Source organism: Carassius auratus, unplaced genomic scaffold, assembly GCF_003368295.1.
Source record: "Carassius auratus strain Wakin unplaced genomic scaffold, ASM336829v1 scaf_tig00017160, whole genome shotgun sequence".
Lineage (NCBI taxonomy): Eukaryota > Metazoa > Chordata > Actinopteri > Cypriniformes > Cyprinidae > Carassius > Carassius auratus.
This window is the reverse complement of record NW_020524749.1, coordinates 134,455-155,265: the sequence shown is the minus strand read 5'-3', so window position 1 is coordinate 155,265 and position 20,811 is coordinate 134,455. Positions and strand designations below refer to the sequence as shown.

The 20,811-nt window shown below is 38.0% G+C and overlaps 1 protein-coding gene across 1 annotated transcript in view; it reads right to left on the bottom strand.

Moving 5' to 3' along the window:
• LOC113075554 (piezo-type mechanosensitive ion channel component 2-like) overlaps positions 1-20,811 on the bottom strand; it is a 126,739-nt gene that overhangs the window by 63,410 nt on the left and 42,518 nt on the right. Inside the window, 3 exon segments of the mRNA XM_026248237.1 lie at positions 3,987-4,180; positions 5,004-5,170; positions 5,622-5,690. Coding sequence (XP_026104022.1) covers positions 3,987-4,180; positions 5,004-5,170; positions 5,622-5,690 — 430 coding nt within the window.

The window sequence follows — 20,811 nt, the reverse complement described above, 5'->3', positions numbered from 1 at the left end:
TAAACCACGTTACACAGTGCCCATATCTGGTGTTGCAGGGTGCAGCGGTCGCTGGCGAGTGCTTTTCTCAGTTACCGCCCGGAAACGTAGCAGTGTTAAGAGGCATGTGACCTCCTGGGATGTTTCCGGAGCAGCCAGTTTGGCCATCTCCTGCCGGTGCGCCGCTTCAGGGCACCAAGCTAACTGCTCTGATAACACCAGAGATCAGTCTTAAGAGGCTGGTTCCCTTAGTAGACTATATGGCAGCGTGGAAACTACTGCCAAATGTGTATCAGTGTAATGGAACAGAAGTAGACTCTCTCTGAGGATGGAGGTCATCGAGGTGGTCCCTCCTCAGGTTGCAAAGTCCGGGTCCTACAGCTGGTACTTCACTATTCCGAGGAAGGATGAGGTGTTGTGTACTTTTTAGATCTGTGCTTTTTGAACCGCTCAGGCAGGGGACTGATGTTCAGCAAGCTTGCACAGGCCCAGTCCGAGGACTGGTGTGCCACTATCTATCAAAAAGATGCACTTATAATCGAGATCGGAAAGATACAAAAGAGGAGCGACGGCAGAGAAGACTGAGAGAGGCCCAGGTCTGGGTTTTATTTTGTGTTTTGGTTTTGTTTGTGCTTGGCAGTTGTCCGTGAGGGACTGTTGCGCTGTTTTGTGTTTATTTTATCATTTAAGCTTTATTTAAAGGTCCTTCTTCTTCCTGTGAATGTGAAGTTTTTATATTGTTACATATTACTTACGGCTTAATATTGCTTCCATATTTGTTAATAGTAATTAAGGTCAGTGTTAATGTAGTACTACATATTATCAGCAGATTTACAAGGGGGTACCTTCCTACCTGCCAGGTAGAAGAAAACAAGGCAAAGAGCCCAGGTGAAAATTCGAAGTAGCAAGGGTTAGCGGGTCTTATCAGTGAGTAACTGAGTCCTGTTCCTTTTCCAGGGGATACCGGGGGAGCGGCAGAGCTTGGAGACAATGGAGCTGAGGAGAATGGGGATCAGAATTCCGGAGCAACTAGCAGGTAGAAAATTGCAGGCAAGGGTCATATAAATAAACGTACAATGTTTGAGACCAGACAAAGAAGGAGTGAGAGGAGTGCAAGGACATAGTGCTCCTGATATGTGGAGACAGGTGCTGGTGATTAATAATCAGGGATTGGGAACTGATGAGCATGGTCGAAGGTGACTGTGGATCAGTAATCAGGGGACTGGGACCTTGTGAGCATGATTGGAGGTGACTGTCCCAAATGGGATATATCGCCCTCCGAAGGGTACTTCGGAGTGAAAACAATCATGGTCATCATATTGAAGGGTCGTTCCAAACCAATATACACACTGATACATACTTTGGGCTCTCGTGATCATTTGTGCAGATTCTTTGCATGATGATGGCACTTCCATGTGGTCATGCGATGATGACACAGAAGGGCACTTCAAGAAACAGTTGTTTGGTCCCCTACACCATTCAACGCTTCAAAGCTCTCACTCCGGAGGGTAAACCCTTTGAAGGGATAAAGGCATAGGCATGTGCCCTTCCATATATAATGCAGGGTGTGAATCTCTGACACCTACACTATTACTTCCTGCATAGTTACTTGTTAAAAACGGACCATTATTCTAAAGCAGGGATAGGCAACGACAGTCCTGGACTGCCGCTGTCCTGAAAAATTTAGCTCTTACCCTAATCATACACACCTGAACAAGCTAAGCAAGGTCTTCAGGCTTACTAAGGCTACAGACAAATGAAGATCTACTGTTCTGTACACTGTACAGTGTTACCGGTCATTTCTTTGTAAAGGCTGAGAAACCTGGGGTCTCATTTATAAATGTTGTGTATGCACAAAATGGGCATAGAAATATATGTACGCAATTTTTCACACATATATCATGATTTATAAAAAATATACTTGGTGTAAATATGACGGTACCGTACGGACACTCTAGACCATACGTATGAACACTTTCTTGGAGTAAGAAAGGTAATGAAATAAACTTTGATTTTAAATCATGTTTTCATGTCAATATTCACATTTGCATTAAATACTGTAATTTTACAAACAACAAAATTATATAATTTTATTAAAAATACATAATTTTCCTGTGGTATGCTATGTTCTAATGACATAATAATTCATCTTCAAAATAAACTACAGAACACGTTATGTAAAATATTTTAGTTTTTAAATGATCAATGATGCACACTTCAATATTATAGTGGACACTGCTGGATTCAGTGGAACGGTCCGTTGTCCGGTATAGGACCAATGATAATAATTTACTGTACAACCACAGTTGCACTGAGATGTGGATGTCATGTGTAGGCATCCCAACAACATAATGAAAAATACCATTATATTTAAAGATATAACTAGGAGAAAATGAAAAGATTTGCAACTTTCCTTTTTAAAATATTTTGTCAGTGTCGTGCCGAATGAGACAATTGTATTTATACTGCAATAAAAATGGGCATATCTGTTTCCATTAGTAATAGCTAAAATCAGCAAAATTACATACATTTAATTTGATTAGATTTTTTTTTTAAACAACAGTTTTTTTTTACATATTTATTATAAAACATAACAAGGTTACTGTCCCTATCTCATATTTTCTTAATGTCTCTGTGTTAAACATGGTGTCATGTGCATGGTAATACGCATAGAAATGACATGCAGGTGAGGTTATGCATGGTAAAACTAGGTGTTGTAAGCTCCAAATATCGTTATTTCGGGGAGGAAATGAGGTGGAGATGCACGTATGCATAATCTTCCCATGATTGGGATTTATAAAGGGACTCTTGCACAGGTTCTGGCATATGCATGGTTATGTAAATCTGAGAACTTCTGAGCATACGCAAAATCTAGCTTTTGTGCCTAAATACTTCTACCAGTGTGCGGTTGAGAGCATCCTGACCAATTGCATTACAGTCGGGTATGGGAACTGCTCAGTGGCTGACCGCAAGGCACTGCAGAGGGTGGTGAAAACTGCCCAACACATCACAGGGACAACACTTCCTGCTTTTGAGGACATCCAGAGGAAACGCTGTCTACGTCGAGCTCGCAGCATTCTCAAGGACTACTCTCAGCCTGACCACAGACTGTTTAACCTCCTGCCCTCTGGGATTATTATTTCCATAATACTGCCTTATCTGTATATTTATTGTACATATTTTAGACCTTGTATATTCTGTACTTATTGCTTATTGCATTTCTGGTTAGATGCTTAATTGTGCTTACCTTACACATGCAGTGACAAAGTTGAATCTAATCATCTAATCTAGTCAAAATAAATTTTTAGGGTGAAATCTATGGAGAGTTTTATAAATGAGACCCCTGGCCGGGTATGGCTCACGAGCCATAGGTTCCCAACCACTGCTTACATTTATATTTGGTCATTTGGTAGATGCTTTTATCCGAAGTGACTTAAAACATTTAAGGAAAACAATAAGGTATTCATTATAAGATGGTAATAAACATGAGAAGTGCCCATTATATAAGTTTTCATAGTTCAAAACAATAAAATCTAGGAAAAGAAGATATTAAGGGAAATAAAAACATAGAAAATTTGAAATAATTATTTCATTTTACTTTATTTTTTTAGGAAGAAGTGACAGTTAGATGCACGCGGAAGAGATGAGTTTTCTTGAAACTTGCGAGGGTTTCAGCAGTCCAGATGGAGTTAGGTAGGTCATATCTAATAATTCATTATTTAGATATGAATATTGTTTAGTTACATAGAATCCAAATCTCCACTGAAATAACAAACTTTAATATTTAACAAACATTGAACATTACAGTATAATATTTATTCATCCCTTCATTCTTTCAATTTGTTTACACCTCAGGATAGTACCCAATGTTTGTTTTCCCATATTTCTCCCCATATACCTCTGTCAATCCATCCTGAGAGCATTAGATCCTGTAAGTGCTTTACAAAAATGTATATTATAATCATAATAATATAATATCATAACCATGTTTAATATTCTTGGCATACCTGGAAAGGCTGCTGCCCCATGATTGGACACTGTTGAGTTTGACATAGCCACGTTGGTGGCTGGTCATGGCTGGATGTGAGGTGATTATTTCTTGTATATCTTCTTTGGCTGTGTCCATTGATGCCTCTGTATTTTGTCTGGAGAGCCAGTTTTTGTAGAACTTATGAATACTGTCTTGAGAGACATCCCTGCCCTGAAAAATAAAAAAGAAGAAAATAATTTTTTTTTTTTTACTTAAATTATTTTAGAAAATAAATTAAAAGCCATCAAGTTGTTAAGTTGTGCCTACTGCAAGGAGCTGAAGGAGCTAGGAGACATGGGAAAATCCAGAACAATCAAACTTTATTTACAACAAATACAAATATTTACAGGAACATGCATATAGCACACAGGGATTGATGGTTAGATAGGATGCAGGACTCAGGAAAACATAGGGAACGAGACAAGGAAATTAATGAGACACAGCTGTAATCACGTGGAACTAAATGGGTACAGGAACAGGTAAACCAAATAAAGTCATGTGAGGGAGAAACTGGGGCAAGCAGGGAACATGGGAAGAAAAACGAGACACAGGACTGACGAAAGTCTAGATGCTTCACATTGTGGTCCACTCACTTCACTTGACCTTACCTTCCAATTTATATGAAAGAAATGGTGAAAGATCAAACAGCCCTCACTTACAGGAACAGTTGAATTAAAGTTTGCCATATTTCCAATAAAAAGTAGAAATCAGGGTGGGACGTACAATTTTTTTGTGTGTTTTCTTTAGATGACAGCATGAAAGTTGTAAAAATTAAGTAAATAAATATGAAGTAAGATTTCAGAGCATGGCATAGTGTGGAAACACACATTTTATTTTTATTAACCCTTTGCTACTTTCATCCCACGTTAATTAATTTTCTGTATGTTGGGTAATAAAGGCCAGAACCCTGTTTTATAATCATTATCTGAATAATCTTTCACATCATTGTAGGCAGGCAATGGAATAAATATAATTGGCAGATTACTGACATCACCTTGTTCTGTTGTATGATCAGTAGAGTTTTCTCAAAGTGAAGAACTTTAGAAATATCCAAGCTGTCTTTACAGAGTGACTTTAGACCAGATATTACATCTTCGGTAAGACAGAGAAGAAAAACCCAGAAAAATTTCACAGTGTCAAGTGTTCGCTTAAGTATGTGCCCTGTAAGAAAAGGAGAGAAAATAGTTTAAATATCAACAATTAAATGCATGTAGCTAAATATCTGCATTGAAGATCTGAAGATAAATATAAACTTTAAAATATTTCATTTCCAAACTGCACTAACTTGCTTATAGTCAAGTGAAGTTTTATAAATTATTTGAAATCAAGCTTTAGAGGGATCATAAAATGACATTTTACTGTACTATAAAACAGTACTTGTTTCAAATCTCGGAAAATTCTCAAATAAGTCAATACAGAAAGCAGCCAAAATTATGTAAAATATTGTTTAAAATGTGATATTTGCACACATACCAAAATAAATAAATAAATAAATAAACTTTATTTACATAAATAAAGGCAAGTAATCATGGCATTATCTTAGTCTCAGTCAAGTTTACTTTTATGGTCTGTAATTCATATTGGAGAATATTACATTTTTGAACAACGTTACCTTTTACTTCCTCTTCATTTTGACTGAACTCCTCCTGCTGCTCTTCACCAGGCTCCTCTTTTTCCATGCCTATGATATAACAATTGTTTAGTTTAGTTTATTAATTTATAACATTTCAAAACAACAGAAGTTGCAACCAAAGCTATACAGTTATTAAAACAAAAAATAATCTTAAAAATATTAAAACAGAATTAACACACTGGTTCAAAACCTTGAAAACGTGTAAAAATATAAACACCATCATTCAGAACTAAGAATAAAGATACGTTTTTAAAGAAGATTTAAAAGTAGAAACAGAAGGGGAAGATCTAATATAAAGAGGGAGACTGTTCCAGAGTCTGCAAGCAGCCACTGAGAAGGCCCAGTCACCTTTATTTTGTAATGTGAGCGAGGAAGAGAGAGAAGTAGTTGATTGAAAGAATGTAAGGATCTTGATGCATTGTATGGGACAAGAAGATCACTGATATACTGAGGGGCAAGACCATGTAAAGCTTTATAAACAAAAAGCAAAGTTTTAAAATCAATACGGGACCTAACCACTAACCAGTGGACATAGGAGTTAACTCCTGTGCTGACACTTTTTAGTGCCAGTCAAAAGCCGGGCTGCTGCAATAATCCAACTCTGAGGTATTAAAAGCATGATTACTGTTTAAAGAGCTTTATTATAGAGAGCATCATCTTGATTTTGGCAATAAATCTCTGCTGAAATAAACTACTTTTAACTACTTTGAAACTCAAATTAGAATAAAGAATGACACCAATATTTTTGACACAGTCATGAACATGAAGACTATAGACACATCTTTATCATATATGTATGTGACCTTATGGATTTTCCCCTTGTATATGCTGAATAAAACCCATTTCAAAACTCTATCTATTTGTTAAATATTAAATATACTATAGGGTAGTACCAACAATTTCAGATCTCCGTCCTCACTACATGACCAAAAATGCAAGTTATATGACATTCATAGGATAGTTTCGTGTGTCATCTGTAAAAATGTTTTCCTGATTTTCTTATGTAAGGAACTGGATGCAGAAGTCTAATGTAACAGGGCAGGTTATGCACGCGTAATATGATTGGCATATGATCAGCAAACTTCCTCAGAGAAAACACAGGCAGGAAGCACTGGAAACATCTAATGCTCATCAGTAAATCAGTGGAAAATTAATTGAAATTATGATTCTGTCTATTCTGTCTAGTTATGAATTTTAAAATGAAAATGCACAAGTGTAAAGTAGCCTAAAATATTACAATTTGCACTGATTTATTTTGTTGGTTACATTTTGTTCCTAAATGAAATGAATCACTAGTCTAACCTCATCTACGCTTATCTAGAAATAATCAGGGAAACCACACAATCAGGAAGTCAGAAATAAAAGGACAACACAACCACAAATTCAGTACCTCTGGATTCTCTCTGAACAGGTGTGTCAAGATAAAATTTAGATAGATATTTAGATATTTTATAACTAAAGACTACTTTTATTGCCGCATTTTGGATTAGTTACAGATGTTTGATATAACTGGCTGGAAAACATCCCAAGAGATTATTGTAATAGTCCAGACTGGACAGAACAAGAGCTTAAACCAGGAGTTCTGTAGCATAGATAGAAAGGGCCTGATCTTCCTAATTATTATGTGTTGGTCTGCAAAACAAAGCACCTGAGGAAGGAGTATAACAAAAGAGTTATTTTAATATTCCACAGGTGAAAATGGGCACAGCCAAACACAAATCCGTTCAGTGGCGCTGCTGACGTATGACACTGCTGACATGTTATCTTTGTTATTGGGTGCACCAGGAAAAACGTCAGCAGCGTTGTACGTCAACAGTCACAGCAGATCCGGAAGATGAACAGAGGTCTTAGGGGTTTGGAATGACATGAGGGTGAGTCATTACAGTTTTTTTCAGTCGCTAACAAGCATTTGTCCGAGCAGTTGTCACATTTTCAAAACTCTAAACACAATTAGCACAGCATCTGTCTATTGTGGCCATACCATTCACACATTTCATGTCGTTTTCACACAATATGGAGTCATTGAACACATTTCCACAACGCTTACATTTTCTGAACAGACAATCTATACCTCCCAACAAAATTATGGATTGTTTTTGTAGTATTTACAAATGTTAACACACAACATCCCACAATAGCAAAAACAATGTTCCAAACCTTAGATACAGTATAAAAACCTCTGCTTCTGCAATGATATCAGTTAAAAAACAATATATCTTAGCTGATTTATGTTGTGTAAATTGGGCCAACCACAGCTGATTCCAATCTGGCTTAGACTCAATGGCAGGGGTTATTTTTTTTCTATGACATTGACACTTATACAATAAAAGGAGGACTTTGAAGAGTGATATTTTTGGAAACAGAAACAGAAAAAGACAAACACTGTAATGTATGGACGAGGAAGAGTAAGAGCAAGGGGCCCAGGGAGAAGAGCAGGCCCAGTGAGAGGTGCAGTGAGAGGAGCAGGAGCAGTGAGAGATGCAGTGAGAGATGCAGGAGCAGTGAGAGGAGCAGGAGCAGTGAGAGGAGCATGAGCAGTGAGAGGAGCAGGAGCAGTGAGAGGAGCAGTGAGAGGAGCAGTGAGAGGAGCATGAGCAGTGAGAGGAGCAGGAGCAGTGAGAGGAGCAGTGAGAGGAGCATGAGCAGTGAGAGGAGCAGGAGCAGTGAGAGATGCAGGAGCAGTGAGAGGAGCAGTGAGAGGAGCAGGAGCAGTGAGAGGAGCAGTGAGAGGAGCAGTGAGAGGAGCAATGAGAGGAGCAGGAGCAGTGAGAGATGCAGTGAGAGGAGCAGGAGCAGTGAGAGATGCAGTGAGAGGAGCAGGAGCAGTGAGAGGAGCAGTGAGAGATGCAGTGAGAGGAGCAATGAGAGGAGCAGGAGCAGTGAGAGATGGAGTGAGAGGAGCAGGAGCAGTGAGAGATGCAGTGAGAGGAGCAGGAGCAGTGAGAGGAGCAGTGAGAGGAGCAGGAGCAGTGAGAGATGGAGTGAGAGGAGCAGGAGCAGTGAGAGATGCAGTGAGAGGAGCAGGAGCAGTGAGAGGAGCAGTGAGAGGAGCAGGAGCAGTGAGAGGAGCAGTGAGAGATGCAGTGAGAGGAGGAGGAGCAGTGAGAGATGCAGTGAGAGGAGCAGGAGCAGTGAGAGGAGCAGTGAGAGATGCAGTGAGAGGAGCAATGAGAGGAGCAGGAGCAGTGAGAGGAGCAGTGAGAGGAGCAGTGAGAGGAGCAGTGAGAGATTGTTTTTATTTTACCCCCCCTTTTTTATTCTGGGCTTTTTGCTGTTGTTGTTTTTTTGTTCAGAATGCTCTTATGTGTTTCATGGATATTTTGTTCACTGTAGGCAATACTGTCAAACCTTTTCTGTTCTATCACACCGTGTTTCTACTGTACCTCCTGCAGTAAACAGTAAAGGAAAAAAAATAGCTTTTTACTGGAATGCTTTTGAATGTGAACATTACTGTACATTTGGACATGCAGTTCCTAACCAAGAAATTTAGTGTAAAACAGTGAATTGCATGTTTTGCATGCAAATACCTGCAAAACTGAGACTGAAAAGTCTATGCAGTTTTTGTAATGTCAACAATAGCCAGTATTTTGAAAACTGATGTACTTTGATTGACTGCATGTAACTTGTGAGGTGAAAACAAGTGTTATTCTTTGACAGAATAATTTAATTTTGAGTCAGATTTCCAGTGTTTTGGTAAAGTTGGTGTGTGCAGAGAAAGATGTGTTCTATTTTGAAATGAAGATTTAGTATATATTTAACAAGATGTGTTTTTGAGAAGAAAATTATCCATTTGGCCAATTGTGTTTTGTAGGTGTTAGTCTGTGTTAAGAGTTTAGAAAAAGTATCTGAAGTATGGTTAAGTGCTTGTTAGCGATTGAAAAAAAACTGTAATGACATAATTTTAATAGTTGGGTGAACTAACCCTTTAAAAGCAGCTATAAGAATGGAAGAATTGGAAGCAGCTCTTGTTAGTTTTAGGACTTCAATGACCAAGAGCAGGGCAGTCTAAGTTGAATGTACACTCCTGAAGCCAGACTTGTTGCTGTCCAGGAGGATGTTTTATGTGAGAAAGACAGAGACTTCATTGAGCACAACTCAGTCAAGTGTTTTTGCAATGAATGGAAGAAGGGATACCAGTCTGTAGTTTTCATAAAGTGCTAGCTTAACAGTAGGTTTCTTAATTACTGGGGTTATTCGAGACTGTTTAAATGCTTAGGGAAAAACACCAGTATGATGGGATGTGTTAACGATGTGAGTGAATGCAGGTACAACTGAAGAAGAAATGGCTAGAAGGGGATGAGATGGAAAAGGATGAGTTTGGAGACTTCCACCTCTGAGAGCAGAGAGAAGGTTGTGAGTGAGTGTATGTTTGCTGGAAAGATATGTTTGGCAGTTTGTGGTGTGGAGAATTGTGCAATGATGGTTGCAATTTTATTGATGAAGAATGTGGCAAAGTCATCAGGTGTTAGAGTTGATGAAGAAGCGAGAGGAGGAGGCCAAGTAGGAAGTAAAATGCAAGAGTTAGACAAATTGATTTTTTTTTTTTTTTTTTTTTTTTTTTTTTGTGGCATTATGTCCTTTTAGCAGTGGAGATATTAGCCAAGATTTTTTTTTTATTTTTTATTTGTGCTACACCCTTTCTGCAGCCCTGTTTTAGATCGACAATCCTGGAGAACATAACATTTAGTCGTTTTTGCAGATATAAGGTAGCCAAGAGGCAGAAGGGGTGGTATAGGCTGGCCTGGAAGAGAAGGCGCTGACTGTGTCTAAACAAGACATCAGAGTGGAGCACAGAGTGTCAGTAGCACTGTTTGCATCAACTGATGAGAACTGTTTAAAGAGAGATGTTATTTTTTAAACCATAAGATGTGACTGAGAGAGCAAGAGTGAGCATAGGTTGCATTGAAAGGTGACATGTGGAGGAGTATGTGTTGTTTTAGGAACAATGTTGAGGTTAAGAATGAGGAGGAAGTGATCCAAGGTATGCCGTGAACTAACCAGCACATGATCTGTTGAGCAGTGGCATGTGTAAATAAGGTCCAACTGGTTATCAGATTTGGGAGTGGCCACAGTTAACACTCGATTGAGATTAAAAGCAAGCAGAGTGTGGAAGATTGCAGCGTTAAATTTGTCTACTGTATGTGGATTTTGAAGTCTCCAAACATAACTAGAGAAATACCATCCTCAGGAAAGTTTGAGAGTAACACATCTAACACATCCAATAGGTTGTCTCCTCCTAAAAGACCTGGAGGTCGATATACAACTACAAAATGGATTTGAAGAGGGTGGGTTTGTGGATGTTTTTTTTATGCTTCCTGCTGGCCTTGCTGCTCTTGTATTTGATCGTAGGTCCTTGTTGCAGAACCTGATTTTACCAAGTGAGACATGTTCCTGGGACAACATCGTTGTTGACCCTGGAACAACATTGTGATTAACCAATCAGATTTGAAGCACCAGTTTATAGATTATGTGAAGTTTATGCTTAAAATCAGTGTTTGGTGCTTGTACATCAGTGTCATCTATCATTTCCTCTGATTTTAGGGATTACTCATGGTTAAGGTTAGGTTTAGGTGTAGGGATATGGTTAAGAATATATTTTTGGAGTAAAATGTTGTTCCAGGGTCAACAAAATATCTTGACCTAGGAACACATCGAACTTGGCAAAATCAGGACGTGCGTCCGTGTAGCAGTTTTTTCATATTTCTGATATTATCGATCAATCATATTAGATTAATTTTGATCACTTTTATTTTAAATCCGTGAGTGCAGTGTACTTGCATTGCATTAGCACTCGTTAGCTTGTCATTAGCATGTCATGATTTGGTAAGATGACACCTGTGTAAGTCAAGTCAAGTCTCCTTTATTTATATAGCGCTTTAAACAAAATACATTGCGTCCAAGCAGCTGAACAATATTCATTAGGAAAACAGCGTCAATAATGCAAAATTACAGTTTAAGGCAGTTCATCATTGAATTCAGTGATGTCATCTCTGTTCAGTTTAAATAGTGTCTGTGCATTAATTTGCAATCAAGATTTTTGCTGTCGTACTAGTTCGCATGCGATTTTTTTTAAATCGTGTGGAAATCGCGTATTCTCGTATGGTCACGGCTCGTATCATTTGCGATGAATTACGAGCCGGGCAGAGTGGCTTACGAGCACTTCCCGACCTCCCGATCATTTTTAAACATGTCTAAAAAGTTTGTGAGCTATCGGTTTGAATTCGTCCCATTTGTGCGGTTGAACAAGCCGATTTGTTGATTTATCTGAAGTTGACCAATCACGAACTAGGAAAACCACAGAAGAAGAAAGACGAAGACGACAGCGCCATGGCGAATGTGGACTATTTACCAGGAGGATAAATTTGCTGAAGTCTGTCAGGAACAGCGAGCGCTGTATGATGTTTCTAGCAACGTATTCCAATGCCTTTTTAGTTCTCTCTTGCGCTCTCTCTCACACACGCATATGTAGTTTACAGGGACTCACCATAAACGTAACGGTATTCTGTATATCCCCATACACTACCTCTATCCATCACGGAAAATGCATGTTTAAAATTTCTATTAAACACCATATAGTATTTTTTTTAAAGCCATTTGGTTTACGAGGGCACAGTAATTGTCCTCTCAAACCAGGTTTACATTTTAATACCTATTTAAGATATTTATAAACCCTATACAAGAACACACACACACAGGGTAACCAAACGTCCCGGTTTCCTATTGCTGAAAAATAACCTGTAAGTGTAGGAAACAGTCACGGCTCGTATCAATTTTTTATATGCAGTTATGAGAGAGGGAGAGCAGTTATATTAGGCGCGTTCCACTTGAAGCAACGCTGCACGCACAGAATGATCACCTGTATGACATCAAAGTACCGCGAGAGCGATTCGAATGCATTGTATATGTGTGCTCTCTTATTGCTCTCGTGGTACTTTAATGTCATACAGTGATCTTTCTGTGCATGCAGCGGTGCTTCAAGTCGAACGCGTCTATCAACTTCATGCGATTGCTTCTGGAATTCGCAGGTTGTAAAATCGTGTCGTATATCATCTCGTCCGTACGATTTTCAGATAAACTCACTCGTGCCGTGTGCGTGGACATACGATCTTCTGACCATCCGAATTCGTACCGTGTACGCCCGCCTTTAGCAAGCCAGAGGCGAAAGCGGCAAGGAACCAAAACTCCATCGGTGACAGAATGGAGAAAAAAAACTTGGGAGAAAGTTGGGGGCCAGTTCTCTTCTGACCAGACAAAACCAGCAGTTCAATTCCAGGCTGCAGCAATGTCCGATTGTGCATAAGAATCATCTGTTTCCTGTGGTCTTGTCCTGGTGGTCCTCTGAGACAAGGTCTTTACAGGAGATCTGTATCTGGGGCTCTAGTTGTCCTGGTCTCCACTGTCTTTCAGGGCAGTAGAGGTCCTTTCTAGGTGCTGATCCACCATCATGTCTGGATACGTACTGGATCCGGGCGACTGCAGTGACCCTCTGATCTGGATACAGACTGGATCTGGTGGCTACGGTGATCTCAGAATAAGAGAGAAACAGACTAATATTAGCGTAGATGCCATTCTTCTAATGATGTAGCAAGTACATTGGGTGTTATGGGAAGTGTTCCCGGTTTCGGTTTACCTAATTAATGCACCCTAAAAATCCTTTAACGGATTTGGATATTAAAAGCATATTAGTATGTTATGTGTAAGCCAGGTTAAAGAGATGGGTCTTTAATCTAGATTTAAACTGCAAGAGTGTGTCTGCCTCCCGAACAATGTTAGGTAGGTTATTCCAGAGTTTAGGTGCCAAATAGGAAAAGGATCTGCCGCCCGCAGTTGATTTTGATATTGTAGCTATTATCAAATTGTTTTGAGAACTCAGCAGACGTGGAGGATTATAATGTAACAGGAGCTCATTCAGATACTGAGGTGATAAACCATTCAGGGATTTATAAGTAATAAGCAATATTTTGCAATATTTTCAGGACCGGGCTAATATGGTCATACTTCCTGGTTCTAGTAAGAACTCTTGCTGCTGCATTTTGGACTAGCTGTAGTTTGATTACGAAGCGTGCAGAACAACCACAGAATAAAGCATTACAATAATCTAACCTTGAGGTCATAAATGCATGGATTAACATTTCTGCATTTGACATTGAGAGCATAGGCCGTAATTTAGATATATTTTTGAGATGGAAAAATGCAGTTTTACAAATGATAGAAACGTGGCTTTCTAAGGAAAGATTGCGATCAAATAGCACACCTAGGTTTCTAACTGATGAAGAAGAATTGACAGAGCAGCCATCAACTCTTAGACAGTCTTCTAGGTTATTACATGCAAAGTTTTAAGTCTTATAATTAACACCTCTGTTTTTTTCAGAATTTAGCAGTAAGTAATTACGCGTCATCCAGTTTTTTTTTTATATATCAACTATGCATTCCATTCATTTTCTAATTGGTGTGTTTCACCAGGCCACGAAGAAATATAGAGCTGAGTATCATCAGCATAACAGTGAAAGCTAACACCATGTTTCCTGATGATATCTCCCAAGCGTAACATATAGAGTGTGAAGAGTAGCGGCCCTAGAATGAGCCTTGAGGTACTCCATACTGCACTTGTGATCGATATGATACCTCTTCATTCACTGCTACGAACTGATGGCGGTCATATAAGTATGATTTAAATCATGCTAATGCACTTCCATTAATGGCAACAAAGTGTTCAAGTCTATGAAAAAGAATGTTGTGGCCAATTATGTCAAACGCAGCACTAAGATCCAATAGAAATAATAGAGTTAAACTGCAAGAATGTGTCTGCCTCCCGAACAATGTAGGTTATTCCAGAGTTTAGGCTCCAAATAGGAAAAGGAATAAGACCTTCTTACTAAAATGACTTTTTCTCAGCTCACAACTTGGATTTTATGTTTATCATGGATTCCTGGATAAAGGTTGGTGATATAACACTTTTTTCTAATCTGAACCCAGCTGTCTGTACATTTTTTTAACTAATCAATTCTAAAGAACTCTCTTTCTGCATGCTGTCGATTGGTCAGTGGAACAGCCTTTTCCAGCTTTGAAGCTCAGTTTCTTCACTTGGACTGGAATGGTCCTGTATGTCTAGTGGTGATTTACCGTCCTCTGTAATCCATTAAGGATTTTATACAGCTCACTGAACTGGTTGGCAATATAGCCACAAATTACGATAGCCCAAAATTTCCTCTTCTTAAATGAGGACAAGACCGAGGTAATTGTTTTCGGTCCAAATGAGAACTCTTATGCCGCGTTTCCACCGAAATTACCCGGAACATTTGTACCAGGAACTTTTTTTCCCAGGAACTTTTTTCCCCCCAGACCCGTTGCTTTCTGCGTTTCCACCACGGTGTAAAGTACCGGGTAGATTAGGCAAATAGACTGATGACGTAGGTCTGCGCGTTTCTCAATACAAAGTAGCGCTGATTTAAAAAAAAAAAAAAAAAAAAAAAAAAAAAAAGGTACGCTGATTTTGGACGTGCATCATTGGTAGTTAGTTCTGACTTCGTGCATTCGACTGGGGAGTGTGATGTCAGCGACTACGCGAATCCTGTAATTTTCCTCTCTGTATATTTACAATAAAACAAAATAGGATATAAAATACCACTGCCTCCTTTGGTTTCATTTAAGCATAATAACAGCTGCAGAAATGTACTTAGTTCAGGGATATGTGTATATGCAGCCATTACAATGAAACGAAATATTATATTTATAATATTATATTATAATATTTTATTTTCATTTTAACATATAGATAAATTGAATACAGACCAAAGAAAACCTGTTAGATTTACCCCGCAGCTGAATTATGTTATGTTTAACCACTAAAGAGACATCAGAGCCAGCGGCACATATCAGAAGATCTGTCCGAGATGAGGCTGCTCTCTGCGGATACATGAGGACTGAGCTCCCGCTGATCGAGTGGAGCTTACCGTCTACGAGATCGGCGAAATACATTTTTAAATAGGCGCTGTCTTTATAAATAAACCATAGATTAGAGTTTTAAACAACTACATTCTGGCCTGAAATACTTTTAAAATTACATTTCATGACACAATAACAGTAATATTTGAAAATGATCCAAATAAATGGTGTTTGAACTCAACCAATGCTGCGTGAACTCAGATTGCTTTGGCTACTGTTATTTTCCCCTCAGTATATTTACAATAAAACTAAATAGGATATAAAATACCACTGCCTCCTTTCGTTTTCATTTAAACATAATAACAGCTGCAGAAATGTACTTTGTTCAGGGATATGTGTATATATACAGCCAGTGGTGGACAGTAACGGAGTAGCTTTACTTCGTTACTGTACTTAAGTACATTTTTCAAGTATCTGTACTTTACTTGAGTAATTTTATTTTGAGTAACTTTTACTTTTACTTCACTACATTCCGAAGCATAAAATCGTACTTTTTACTTCACTACATTTCATAAAACATATCGTTACTCCCTATAATATATCACGTGCTCCGACACGCAGAAGCGGTGTCTGATTCATCATGAACGAACTGAGTCTTTTCAAAATAAACTTTTAAATCGGATCGTGAATCGCACCAAATGATTTGTTTACGAATTAGAATGATCTGATTGCAGCTGTTCTGGAGTCGACCACTCACTGATTCAAATGAACCGTTTAGTGCGAGTCACCAGAAGTAAGAACCGGGAGATCTTGTGAGCGCGCGTGCATCTGATGTTGCTAAAAGTAAGTTATTAATGTCGAAATATTGGATTAATTATTGTAACTGAAAATCATATTTAGGTCAAAATTTTCAGTTGTTTGGGAACTAAATCCGTTGTAAAGAGTGATCTGTTTAAGCCCACTGAAATGCTCGAGTGCAGACACATCAATTTTAGGTAAAAAAAATAAAAAAATAACACAGATTAAATACAATAACTCGTGCACGTTCAAATTCCCCGCTGCCATAATGTTAACAGTTTTATTAAAATGTCCTATGTGACGTCTGTTTTTATATTGTTTATCAACAGTAACGTTATACATATGTATATTGTTTGGATTAACTAGACGAGTAGACAGACATGAATGTTTATTCATAACCGTACTGAAAATAAGCAAATATTGTTAGCTGATGCTAACTGTCTAGCTAACAAGCTTGTTGGTGCTAAGTTGAGGTAATTTTTATAAATAATGTCCAAATATTTTTATTCAGCCACATATATATATATATATATATATATATATATATATATATATATATATATATATATATATATATATATATATATATATAGATTACATCTGGTTAGAAAAGAAAGGATGTGATGTTCAGAACATGGTAACTACAGTAATTATTAAAGTGGGAAGAGATGCACCCCGTTTGGCTATGGGTAGTTTTTAAACCATAGACAAGGTTTGAGAAGGAAAAAATCATTATGAAAATATAATTATATTTTCCTTAATGTTCTTTCTAACTTCAGGCCTTATTACCATGTCATAAATAAAGTTACAGTACAGACCAAAAGTTTGGACACACCTTCTCATTCAAAGAGTTTTCTTTATTTTTATGACTAAGAAAATTGTAGATTCACACTGAAGGCATCAAAACTATGAATTAACACATGTGGAATTATATATGGAATTATATAACAAAAAAGCTTGAAACAACTGAAAATATGTCATATTGTAGGTTCTTCTTTTGCTTTGATTACTGCTTTGCACACTCTTGGCATTCTCTTGATGAGATTCAAGAGGTAGTCACCTGAAATGGTCTTCCAACAGTCTTGAAGGAGTTCCCTGAGAGATGCTTAGCACTTGTTGGCCCTTTTGCCTTCTGTCTGCGGTCCAGCTCACCCCTAAACCATCTGGATTGGGTTCAGGTCCGGTGACTGTGGAGGCCAGGTCATCTGGCGCAGCACCCCATCACTCTCCTTCTTGGTCAAATAGCCCTTGATGCCTTTAGTGTGACTCTACAATCTTCATAGTCATGAAAATAAAGAAAACTCTTTCAATGAGGAGGTGTGTCCAAACTTTTGGTCTGTACTGTAACTTTGATGTTCTGTAAAACAAACTTTAAAATACTTTGTTGTTACTGGTGAAAATCAGATGGTCATCTCTGTTTTCTCTCGGGTACATCACAGTGTAAGCTTCACAGTGAACATTACTCTCATCAGTGTAGTCCATATCAACAACAAAAATATATCTTGCCTCCATATAGTGGTTATTTTGGAAAAAACCCCGGGTATTTTGAGCAGTAGGATTATAAAAAAATATGTGCTAATATAACATTAAATTAAGTAGCCTATATAAAATTGCAAACATCTATCTTTCAGTACTTTTTTACTTAAGTACATAAAAAATTGAGTACTTTTGTACTTTCACTTGAGTAAGATTGAAAAAGGAGTACTTTTACTTTTACTGGAGTAATATTTTACTATACGTATCTGTACTTTTACTCAAGTACTTGATTTGTGTACTTCGTCCACCACTGTATACAGCCATTGCAATGAAACGAAATATTATATAGACTTGCCTTTTTTATTTTGATTTTAACATATAGATAAATTGAATACAGACCAAAGAAAACCTGTTAGATTTACCCCGCAGCTGAATTATATTTTATGTTTAACCACTGAAGAGACATCAGAGCCAGCGGCTCATATCAGAAGGTCTATCCCAGGAGAGGCTGCTCTCTGCGGATACATGAGGACTGAGCTCCCGCTGATCGAGTGGAGCTTACCGTCTCTGAGATCGGCGAAACGCAAATTTAAATAGGCACTGTCTTTATAAATAAACCACAGATTTGAGTTTTAAACAACTACATTCTCGCCTGAAATACTTTTAAAATTACATTTCATGACACAATAACAGTAATATTTTGAAAATGTTGATCCGAATAAATGGTGGTTGAACTCAACCAATGCTGCGTGAACTATCAGAATGTTTAGCGCCAAAGTCCCGCCCCCGAAAGTTCCGGAACTTTGAAAAAGTACCACCTCGCCAGCAGGGACTTTCTGAGGGGCATTTTTTTACCCGGAACTTTATTTAGTTCCTGGTTCCTGCGGTGGAAACACACCAAGTACCAGGCCAAAGTCCCTAGTTCCTGGGTAAAGTTCCTGCGGTGGAAACGCGGCTTTAGTTTACAAGCCCTGAGCTAGAAAGTTTATCCGTTTTTAAATCCTCACGGTGCAGAACCTAGGTATTATTATTGACCAACATTTAAAATTTGATAGACATATCTCCTCTGTTATTGGATCCAGTTTCTATCAGCTTCGTTTACTGTCTAAAATTAAACAGTTTCTCTATCCAAAATCTCTAGAAATACCCTACCTTTAGAGATTAGACTGGCCCCGTCCTTGTTTATTTTTAAGTAATTTAAGTATTGTCTTTAGCGTATTGACTAAAGTGATATGCTACATTTTTAAATGGATGGTTTTAAATTTGTGTCTGGTATATTTTCCATGTATGTGTGATACTTTTGCTCTTCTGTAAACCACTTTGGCCAGCCTGGGGACTGTTGTAAATGCGCTATACAAATAAAATTGAAATTAATGTTTTCATTCGTACCTATCACTGTTTTCTTTTCTTCTCTCCTCTCTCTCTCTCTCTCTCTCCAGTTTTTCACAGGTTCATCAAATAACTGTGGTAAGAATATTTAATCAAGCATGGTGAGTAATGGCTTCTCCTGCTATTGTTATTTGCACCTCTTGTCACATGTACAGTTTATATATCTCTGTCACTGATGAGGGATTCACATGTGGTAAAAGCAGGGAAATCGTTAGGCTGACAGAGAATATTTCAGAATTAGAGACACGCATCCAAACTTTAATTGAGGACAGTAAGAATGTTAGGGCTCTAGATACGGCATCAAACCTGATGAATGTGCTCTAGCTATTGGCGATTCTATTGTACGAAATGTGAATATAGAGACACCAGCCACCATAATCAAATGTTTACTGGGAGCCAGAGTGCCTGATATCTTGGCAAATTTAAAAGTGCTGGCTAATGCTAAACGTAAATGGAGTAAGATTATTATTCATGCCGGTGCTAATGATGTTCGACTTCGTCAGTCTGAGATTACTAAAAATAACATTAAAGAGGTGTGTGAACTTGCAAGCACAATGTCAGACACTGTAAGATGCACTGGTCCCCTCTAATATGCTCTGGAACAAAATTAAAAAGATGCATTGGGATCAGCATTTATAGACATTTGAACTGATACTCTAGATTAAATACTGTCACATGGAATTAATGTTGATGGTGTTGAAATTATGTGATGAAGTGATGATATCTCAGATCATTATTTAGTTTTGTTCATATAGCCAAAATTCTACTTCTTGTTACAAGTATGGTAGAACCATCACTTCTACCACAAAAGACTGCTTTGTAAGTAATCTCCCTGATGTATCTGAATTCCTTAGCATATCCAAAACCTCTATGGACTCTCTCTTTTCTAGCATTTTAAATACAGTTGCTCCTTTACGCTTAAGGAAGGTTAAGGAAAACAGTCTGAAACCATGGTATAATAAGCATACTCACACCCTAATGAAAGCAGCCTGGAAAGGAAAGCGCAGCTGAAGGAAAACAAAACTAGAGGTATTTTGCATTGCTTGGTGGGAAAGAAACCTATCCTACAGAAAAGCATTAAAAACGGCTAGATCTGAATCATTTTCTTCTCTTTTAGAAGAAAACAAACATAACCCCAGGTATTTATTCAATACAGTGGCTAAATTAACGAAAAACAAAGCATCAACAAGTGTTGACATTTCCCAACATCACAGCAGTAATGACTTTATGAAATATTTTACTTCTAAAATCAATACTATTAGAGATAAAATTGTAACCATTCAGCCGTCAGCTACAGTATCGCATTAGACAGTGCACTATAGATCGCCTGAAAGTTCCACTAAAAAGTTCCTAAAAGTGGTACCTCCAGACGTCATAGATCCTCTTCTGACTATTATTCATTCCTCATTATCATTAGGATATGTACCCAAAACCTTCAAACTGGCTGTTATTAAGCCTCTCATCAAAAAACACAATTTGACCCCAAAGAACTAGTTAATTATAGACCAATCTCAAATCTCCATTTTCTGTCCAAGATACTAGAAAAGGTAGTATCCTCACAATTATATTCCTTCTTAGAGAAAAATGGTATCTGTGAGGATTTCCAGTCAGTATTTAGACT